The sequence below is a fragment of the Boleophthalmus pectinirostris genome, unplaced genomic scaffold (genome assembly GCF_026225935.1).
Source record: "Boleophthalmus pectinirostris isolate CB_2022bp ecotype Guang Dong unplaced genomic scaffold, ASM2622593v1 HiC_scaffold_11, whole genome shotgun sequence".
In the NCBI taxonomy this organism is placed as follows: Eukaryota; Metazoa; Chordata; class Actinopteri; order Gobiiformes; family Gobiidae; genus Boleophthalmus; species Boleophthalmus pectinirostris.
In genome coordinates, this window is record NW_026570994.1 from 11,180,951 (window position 1) to 11,190,077 (window position 9,127).

General features: G+C 40.6%; 2 protein-coding genes across 2 annotated transcripts; one reads left to right on the forward strand and one right to left on the reverse strand.

Moving 5' to 3' along the window:
• The first annotated feature begins 2,767 nt into the window (after positions 1 to 2,767).
• LOC110153237 (retinol dehydrogenase 7-like) lies at positions 2,768 to 5,810 on the forward strand. Its single transcript, XM_020917113.2, has 5 exons — positions 2,768 to 2,925; positions 4,442 to 4,764; positions 4,890 to 5,148; positions 5,221 to 5,384; positions 5,462 to 5,810. The coding sequence occupies exons 2-5, from the start codon at positions 4,452 to 4,454 to the stop codon at positions 5,656 to 5,658; spliced, it is 933 nt and encodes a 310-aa protein (XP_020772772.1). The 5' UTR covers positions 2,768 to 2,925; positions 4,442 to 4,451; the 3' UTR covers positions 5,659 to 5,810.
• Positions 5,811 to 6,073: 263 nt separating this feature from the next.
• Positions 6,074 to 9,123, reverse strand: LOC110153240 (ATP synthase subunit beta, mitochondrial). The gene is made up of 10 exons (XM_020917116.2): positions 8,965 to 9,123; positions 8,147 to 8,320; positions 7,892 to 8,066; positions 7,683 to 7,804; positions 7,419 to 7,603; positions 7,177 to 7,335; positions 6,967 to 7,089; positions 6,679 to 6,891; positions 6,402 to 6,603; positions 6,074 to 6,321 (listed from the first exon to the last, which is right to left on the reverse strand). The coding sequence occupies exons 1-10, from the start codon at positions 9,065 to 9,067 to the stop codon at positions 6,224 to 6,226; spliced, it is 1,554 nt and encodes a 517-aa protein (XP_020772775.2). The 5' UTR covers positions 9,068 to 9,123; the 3' UTR covers positions 6,074 to 6,223.
• Positions 9,124 to 9,127: the final 4 nt, after the last annotated feature.

Below are 9,127 nucleotides of genomic sequence, written 5' to 3' on the forward strand. Positions count from 1 at the left end.
TGGAACATGGGGTCAGAGTGTGTGTTTGAGGGTAAGTGTCCGGCCGGTTGTATTGAACAGGTCAATGACCAGCCCAGCAAACACTTTACCTACTGTTCATGTGGCCTACATCAGTGCAATGAAAGATTATCCAACATTAAAACAAAAGAAATAGGTTTGTAACTTTTGTTTGACTCTTTCCCCAAACATTTTTCTGTTGTTCTCTGACTCAGGAAAAACACAAGAATTTGCAGTAGGGGAGTTTAGTTAGATTGTTTCAGCACAATTTTTGAAACTTGGTTTAGTTTGATTATCTGATTCCAACATTTAACTGAACAGAGGCACTAGTGGTCAAATTATTGGCACATGTCTCATCAATCCACACAAGGTGTTTCTCAGAACACTTGACACAGCTCTCATTCAGAACCACAGGCAATCAATGAATTCAACTTTTTTTCAATACCACTCACTACTCACTTTCAATATATAAATTCAAACATAATGTCAAAATCCTACAATTTGTGAGCACCAAAAGTCTTACAGAGGGAGAAGGTCTCAGTATAGACTGTATAGACTACATACAGATATTCACACTGACATGTGTAAATGTCATATTACAGTGCAAAGGTAGTGTTTTTCTTCAGCATAAATATTTTTGATCAAATACTGCAAAATGTACTTTGCAGTTGGTAATATGTACATTTATATTTTAATGATACAGACAGACATGTTTTAGACAAAAAAGCAAAGCTTTTCCAGTCCAAACTTGTATGCAAAGTATGAACCCCCAATGTCAGGCCACCTGATTCTCTGTGAAACTTCTGAGCTGCACTGTGAAATGAGTTTTGATGGGAAAATTTGCTTTTGGAGGATGGTTGCTAAATTTTGATCAAAAAACTGCATTTTGCTGAGATAAAATTTTGCTTAGGAAAACATTAATTCTGGAATGATTTTTGTGTGAGCTGTTTTTGCAAATTTTCAGTAGCTACATGTACCAAAGGGATCGGCGGGGGAAGCTGTAACTGGTTTAATATTTAATGTTAATTGTTTAGTTTAGTCTTTATTTAAAGGGACCATGTGCTGAGACATTAAGCTCATAAAGACAGAAATAGATAAAACAGATAAATAGCTAGTTTCCATCTGCATCCCTTGTGGCTAACGCCTTTGGAAATAATGCATTTTATGCTGTACATTTTGAGAACCTCCTGAGATATCTCTACACAAACCACTGTAACTGCTGAGGAAAAATGTAATCCAGAGAAAACTCTACTCAGCATACATTTGCTTTTTCTAAAATGAGCCTAATGCAGTCAGTCAGTGTACGCAAGGTCCCTGACCCCAACTTTCTCATGCTCTTTAGAACTAGTACCTTTGGATACCCTAAATTGGAAAAGAGAACAAATTAAACTCCTGTGTGAGCAGAGGGGTTTTTTGTACTCACATGAACTTTACACGTAGGCTACAAGTGAACTTATTTTTAATTATTCTAGTGCCACTAATCAATAACTATGTTACCTTATTCTTATTTGTCAATCATAAAATATGTATTTTTATACAGCAAGTATAGCATAAAATAAAGAATTTCTTCCTGGTATACTGTATAAAGAAGTATACATTATCCATATCTATAACTATCAATACAATAGGCTATATACAGTCTGTGCTCTATATGGATGAGTGGTCAACAAACAAAAACGAGACAGTGGTGCCATCTAGTGGTAGTGGAGTGTCACAGTCAACAACCTCTTGTAAGTTCATTAAATCTACTGTACTGACAGCAGTGTTACAAGAGACGTAGACTGGTCATTGGATGTTTGCAGTTGTTTCATCTTGTGAGTGCGTGCTGGGATGGAAGAGAGAAAAGAGACCCAGCGCTTGTCTAGGTCCAATGCCTACCTAGTCAGAAAGAACAGGTTATAAAGTTTTTCAGCACTCCCCTCAGTAAAGAGCTGACCAATAGTTTGGAAAACCCACGTTAGACATGCAAAACCAAAAAAATCAAAAAAGTCTTGCTATAATAAACAAAATAAAATATTACCTTGATCAGAATGCCCTTCGTACATTACACTGTTCACTGGTTCTCCCTTACTTCACATATTGCGTTGAAGTGTGGTGGAACACTTACCAATGTATTCTTCATCCATTGATTATGTTGCAGAAACGAGCATTGCAAATCATCCATAAAGAAATTTTAGTCCAAGCTCCCAAAGATTCCTGGAACAGTCTGGATACACATCTCAAGCAATGCCAAAACATCCATAAATTCAAGTTGTTATATAAACACATGGTCTGGTCACAGTATATATAGAGAGGGTCTTCTGTAGTGCTGGTTTATGCTTGTTGTTTCCATACCATTGTGCTGTCCATTACCATTACTTGTATCTGCTGTATGTTACTATTGTTTTTATCCTTTTATATTATTGCATATGATTATAGTTACATTACCAAACTATAACATTTACTCACTGTTCTTACATGTAAATAGTTCATAAAATATCTGAAGAACGCAAAAGAAAGCTCATCATGTTAAATTAGAAGATGGGGGTGGGATTAAATACATTTTCTTCTTCCTACATATTTTTGGGCAATTTTGGTTGTTGTTGTTGTTTTGTTTTTGTTTTTGTTGTTATGGTTGCACTAATTTCAGTATGGATGATACTATGTTCCATGGTAAAAGAAAGTAAACTGCTTATTTGCCCAAAATAAATGCATAAATAAAAAATAATATTGACATATGAACAGACTGTTCTCAAACTTCCGGTTTTTCGCCCTCTTTGGCCAGGAATTGGTTCTGGAGGAAGTGGGCTTGGTTGTAGTTGTTTGGACCTTAGACTCGCTTGTAGCTTATCACATTTCAAGGCCTTTCTACATATCATGTAGCATTCCTCTGCCGGGACAGACTTGGAATCTGGATTTACGAAGACTGAGCTCCACGTCTTGACAAAGGTTTTGAAAATGTTTCTGCAATTAAGCCCTAACGTCTTTGCGCATTATAACATACGGCAAAAGAGTTGGAATTGTGGAACGCAACAATAGAAAAATATATTTATGCCTAGCTATATGAAAATCTGTTTGTAGGAGTTACTGGGGTAAGTTGGGCCACTGGGTCATCTATTAAATCTTCAAAACTTTTATTACACATGGCATACATTGAAAGTATGCATTCTTAAACCGTGCAAGCTATAAAATGTTTGTTAACAGTTTAGTTAGGCGCTGTTTATTTCCTGCAAATTAATTAAAATGAATCGATTCAAAACTAGAGTAAACCAGATTGGGGTTATTAAAAGGAACACCGGGTACGGGGGCGAAAAAAATTGGTGCTGTTTGTACTTTGTAACCGGCGATATATGGTGGTGTTTGATTTTGGCATGGTTTTATTTTCCCGACAGTGTCTATATTCCCTGCCCCTGCTATGATACAGCGCTGCTCCTGTCACTTCTCACAGACAGGAGTTTTCAGTCTTGGATTCAGAGCAGGATGAACATTAAGACCTTAGTTTTATCAGGACGTTTGAACAGAACGGACTATTGGACTGGTGTAGCGAGTGCGCGCCACGGTTACGTTCCTGAGTCCACAACGCTCCACACTTTTCCATGTGGGATTTATGAACATATCTCCGCGGCGGGAATTTGAGGTCAGTTTTCATCAAATAAAAAGTGGTCGTGTATAGTTTGAGACATGAAGAACCGCGTCATGATCATCCAATCTCTCCACATGAGCAAATATGCCTTCGTAATAATACTTTTAATAAATGTAGGCTTATTTTCTGAGCGGTCTGTGCCCTCGCTGTGCACAGTGCAGTAAAAGCGCAGGTGATTGTATCCTTGGAATCCTTGTGTCTGATCAGGAGAGCAAAGATTGTCCCCAAAACCAAAATAAGTGTCCCACTCAAAGCTGTCTATTGATAGAGTCAAAATCTTGGCATCATTGGCATAATTTAGAAATTCCTCCCAGACGTTTTTTTGGGTCCCAAAAGGAGGAAATGTCCGGAAAAAAAAGGACGTCTGGTCACACTATGGTCCAAAACCAAAACTATGTGTTCTGGAGTCCTTAATGTACATAGTTACAAAATATCCCAAAATGTTTGTAGAGTGCTTTATTTAATTCAGATTTACTATTGTTTCGTCAAAGAACACACCAAAGCAATCAGTGGATCAACTTACCCCAGTTTCACCTATTTCTTTAGTCTTAAAGGACTACGTTAAGTTAACCAAAATATTTGAGGCAATAGTTGTTTTGTTTTTTTTGCCGTTTCAATTTATGGTTTTTAGGCTCATGATTTTGTGGTTAAGCTTCAGTTATGCCAATACCGTCTCCATGAAGAGCTAGTTATCGTATAATAACTTATAACATAGCATAGCCTACTGAGCCTAGTTTGAGTCTTTTTCTTTTGCTTGCATAACAGTTATTTGCCACACAGAATAATTAAACTTTTACAGTTACAGATTAATTATTTGTTTAGTTTTGCAGAAATGTTCCTGTACTTTTTGGCACTTGTGGCTCTCTATTATGTATACCGATGGATCAGAGAGATACCCAGGGTCTCGGACAAGAGCAACAAGTATGTGTATATCACCGGCTGTGACACTGGCTTTGGAAACCTTTTGGCACGGCATCTGGACAAGATGGGTTTCAGAGTGATTGCAGGCTGTTACAGTGAGAAAGGAGAGGAAGATCTGAAGAAGTCTTGCTCTGAAAGGTTAACTGCAGTGCACCTTGATGTTGTATCCAAAGATAGTGTGGCCAAAGTGGCAACATTGATCAAGGACAAAGTAGGAGAGCGTGGTGAGTGATAATCTTGTATGATGGTCTGACTTAAAGCTACCAGTTTATTTGATTTTGTTTTACCAGTAGTGGCGTTTTTTCTGTATTTTACTGAACTAACATATGTCTAATTGTGATTTCTTCAGGCTTGTGGGCTGTGGTGAACAATGCAGGTCTGGCTCTCCCCTCTGCCCCCTGCGATTGGCTCACCATAGATGACTACAAAAACATGTTGGACGTGAACTTGAATGGGGTCATAGCTGTGACCTTGAGTGTCTTACCACTGATAAAGAAGGCCAGAGGAAGAGTGGTCAATGTCGCTAGTGTATTTGGAAGAATCAGTGCGACAGGAGGTCCTTACCCTGTGTCGAAATATGGAGTGGAAGGATTTAATGACTCCCTCAGGTTAAGCAATAAATCATATAGAATCATTATTTTTTTGTAAGTCTAGTTAATAATTAAATAGCTTCTCCTCAGGCTTAACATGCGCCGATTTGGTGTCAGAGTCCTCTGCATTGAGCCTGGCTTCTTCAAAACAAATGTGACCAATGCTGATATGATTATGAAGTCTGTGACGTCTCTGTGGGAAAACCTGCCCCAAGAGGTTAAAGATGGCTATGGAGCAAATTATATAGACACTGGTACATTTTATATGGTATTCCTTTTGTATTACAATTATTGTGCAGATGTTTTGGAAAGTTTTTGCTTTGTTGTACAGTTCAAGAAATACTCAGTAACCTGCCAAGGATGAGTGATGGTGATCTGATGAAGGTGGTCAACTGTATGGAACATGCCGTCTCCGCAGTCCGGCCCAGGACGCGCTATTCTCCTGGCTGGGATGCCAAGTTCTTCTGGCTGCCACTGTCATACATGCCATCATGGATCTCAGATTATATTCTGACAGCACAAAGTTGAAAGTGACATTTTGCTTCCCTTTACTACAAAGTCAGTTTGAGCATTCCTATTCAAGTTTATTGCATGCCATTTCATGTATGTATGGTCTAGTATTCACATCTATTTAGTGCTCCAATAAAAGAACAAATCCTCAGAAAGACTTGGCTTTTGCAAGTTGTTCCTTTCAGTTCCCTTTTCCTCTGAGGCTTAAGCAGACTCCGCAAAAACAATGGCATTAAACCACTGAACCTCTCCCATTAGCACAAAACATGGGATACAGAATTACTGGTGGTTATTACAATATGTGGAGTAAAAGACCATAACTGAAGTCATGTTCAACAATTTATTTCCATCAGACATTTAGGCATGATAGCTCAATGCCTTTGAACTTGTAGTTAAAAGGACAAGTGTGACAAACCAGTATGAAGCTGACAGATGTTGTGGACAGACCGCTTTTATTTCATCCTTTCTTAGGAAACATTAAATAGAACTTTATATGAACAAGACAGGTACGATTGGTATTTTGACATGTTTTACAAACCAAGTGCTCCTAACCCCTTTCCAGGACAGTTTATAATTTGGATCTTTAAGAGTGCTCCTCGGCAAGCTTCTCAGCCTTCTGGACAACTTCTTCAATGGGACCAACCATGTAAAAGGCCTGCTCAGGCAGGGCATCATACTCACCTTATAAAAACAAAAAGCAATTTCTATTATGGAATATGGACAAATAAATGCACAGCAGTGGCCATTTCAATTTTCCTTACCTGCAAGGATGGCCTTGAAGCCCTTGATGGTCTCCTTCAGTGGTACCAGCTTGCCCATGTGACCAGTGAAAACTTCGGCCACCTGGAAGGGCTGTGACAAGAAACGCTGGATCTTACGGGCACGCGCCACAGTCAATTTGTCCTCCTCTGACAACTCATCCATACCCAGGATAGCAATGATATCCTGCAGGGATTTGTAATCCTACAAAAGGAGAAGATTACTAATGAGCATAATATTTGTGTAGATTAGAATATGTGGACGTAAATTCAGTCAAACCTGAAGGATTTTTTGCACACCACGGGCAACATCGTAATGCTCGGCACCCACAATATTGGGATCCATGATACGGGAGGTGGAGTCCAAGGGGTCCACAGCAGGATAGATACCTAGCTCAGCGATGGCTCGAGATAACACAGTGGTGGCATCCAAGTGAGCGAAGGTTGTAGCTGGGGCAGGGTCAGTCAAGTCATCAGCAGGCACATAAATAGCCTTGGGATTGGAAAAACAATCAGATTTTAATTGCTCTACCTCATTCACGGCACAGTTTATATAGACCTAATTTACCTGCACAGATGTAATGGAACCCTTCTTGGTGGTGGTGATTCTCTCCTGCATGGTACCCATGTCAGTGGCCAAAGTTGGCTGATAACCCACAGCAGATGGGATACGACCCAGGAGGGCAGACACCTGAAAAATAATCACAGCATTGTCAAAAAGCCCAAAACACAAATCTGTCCATTAACCTATAACCTTGTACTTGGAAAAGCTACTCACCTCAGAGCCAGCTTGTGTAAAGCGGAAGATGTTGTCAATGAACAGCAGTACATCTTGACCTTCTTGGTCACGGAAATATTCAGCCACGGTGAGACCAGTAAGAGCCACTCTAGCACGGGCACCTGGGGGCTCATTCATCTGTCCGTACACCAGGGCCACCTAGTGAAACAAATGCAGTGAGTCGAAGGGCCACTAATAGCTTCAATACCATCAATACCATCAACATGAAAAAACTCACTAACCTTGGAGGTAGTGTCTTTCAGGTTAATGACACCTGACTCAATCATTTCATGGTACAAGTCATTTCCCTCACGGGTGCGCTCTCCCACACCAGCAAACACAGAGTAACCACCATGGGCCTTGGCCACATTGTTGATAAGCTCCATGATCAACACAGTCTTGCCAACACCAGCCCCTCCAAACAGACCTGAAAACCAGAATATATAGTTTTATTAATATAATGTCAAGTTCATTGGTAATTCACATTAGACGTTATGTTGACATACCAATTTTTCCTCCCTTGGCATAAGGAGCAAGCAGGTCCACAACCTTAATGCCAGTGACCAAAATTTCCTGCTCCACACTCATGTCTGTGAACTCAGGAGCCTCTGCGTGAATTGGGGCAGTCCTGGGGAAGGGGGAAAAAAAAAAAAAACAGTAACAGAATGCATTTACGTCTACAGGTTTTATAGTTCTATTTTTAACATTAACTCACTGTTTCGTTGAAATGGGTCCTCTCTCATCAATTGGTTCACCAATTACATTCATAATCCTACCCAAGGTCTCCGGGCCGACAGGAATTCTAATAGGAGCCCCAGTGTCCAGGACTTGCTGCCCACGAACCAAACCCTCAGTACCATCCATGGCAATGGTTCGCACAGTGTTCTCCCCTGGAGATATGAAAAGGGAAAGATAGGAATTTATAGTGCCTTCATATTTTAAACTCCGTCTGATATAAAACTGCACTCACCAAGATGCTGAGCCACCTCTAGGACAAGCCTGGAGTCACGGCCAGCGACCTCCAGAGCGTTGAGGATGGGAGGAAGGCCCTCATCGAACTGGACGTCGACCACGGCCCCAATGACAGCCACGATCTTCCCACTGGCTGTAGCTGCGGCGGCGGCAGGGGCAACATAGTTTCGGCCTACAAAATATTAAATGCCGTAAAATTATTTTTCGTAACTCTTGTTTAATAAAAAATCTCGTCAATAGCCATTTATCGTATCAACCAAGTAAACCGTACAAAATGTTCACATGCCTCTCACTGGGTGACAGCCTGACAACGACTCAAATGAATGAGCTGCGTTGAGCTAGTTATGCTAACGCTGCTTCAACAACCTTCTTTACGGTCACAAGTTATGGTGTCCTTCAAACGCATCGATGAGAATGAGTAACATTATCAAAAAGGGGCTTTCATTTTTAAATGAATCTAGCATATTTAAGTTTGGATTGTTCACTGCACTGAAAGTTGACCAACATGGCCTCACGTCATCTACAAAGGTCATTCTGCTAACACACAAACAACATCGCGCAAAGCTTCTCGTCCGTGTCGTCCCAATAAGAGAGATCCACTGTGAATACACTCGTGCAAGCAAGTAAGGAATATTTACAGCACTAATAAATTATTTAAGCAATATCATCTCAAAGGCCTTCAGCTCCACCGGTGCACATTCAGCGTGGAGGTGACTAGCTAGCACAAGTCTAGGTTAGCCTAGCCACGACATTGTGTCACTCGCGTTTGCTTCATATGGCATTATTTTGCTTATATCATAGACATGCATAACATACGTGAGAGGACAGCGGGGGATCCAACAAGGGCTTTCAGGGGCTGGGCCCCAGGCTTCAGAGCCTGCAGAGCCCCGGTGCAGCAGCGTCCCAGAGCTCCTAGCATGGTTAAAATGGCTGAAGGTGGAAAGAGACAGCGGAACTCTGAGCTTTATAATGATACGCG

What these genes read in the sequence shown, in the direction of transcription:
- LOC110153240 (XM_020917116.2), bottom strand. Translation starts at nt 9,067, where the DNA reads ATGCTAGGAGCTCTGGGACGCTGCTGCACCGGGGCTCTGCAGGCTCTG. An exon ending in ATCCCCCGCTGTCCTCTCAC is followed by an intron (nt 8,321 to 8,964) that starts GTATGTTATGCA and finishes AATATTTTGTAG; the next exon opens with GCCGAAACTATGTTGCCCCT. An exon ending in TGCCAAGGGAGGAAAAATTG is followed by an intron (nt 7,604 to 7,682) that starts GTATGTCAACAT and finishes TCTGGTTTTCAG; the next exon opens with GTCTGTTTGGAGGGGCTGGT.
- LOC110153237 (XM_020917113.2), top strand. Translation starts at nt 4,452, where the DNA reads ATGTTCCTGTACTTTTTGGCACTTGTGGCTCTCTATTATGTATACCGA. An exon ending in GGATTTAATGACTCCCTCAG is followed by an intron (nt 5,149 to 5,220) that starts GTTAAGCAATAA and finishes GCTTCTCCTCAG; the next exon opens with GCTTAACATGCGCCGATTTG. An exon ending in AGCAAATTATATAGACACTG is followed by an intron (nt 5,385 to 5,461) that starts GTACATTTTATA and finishes TTTGTTGTACAG; the next exon opens with TTCAAGAAATACTCAGTAAC.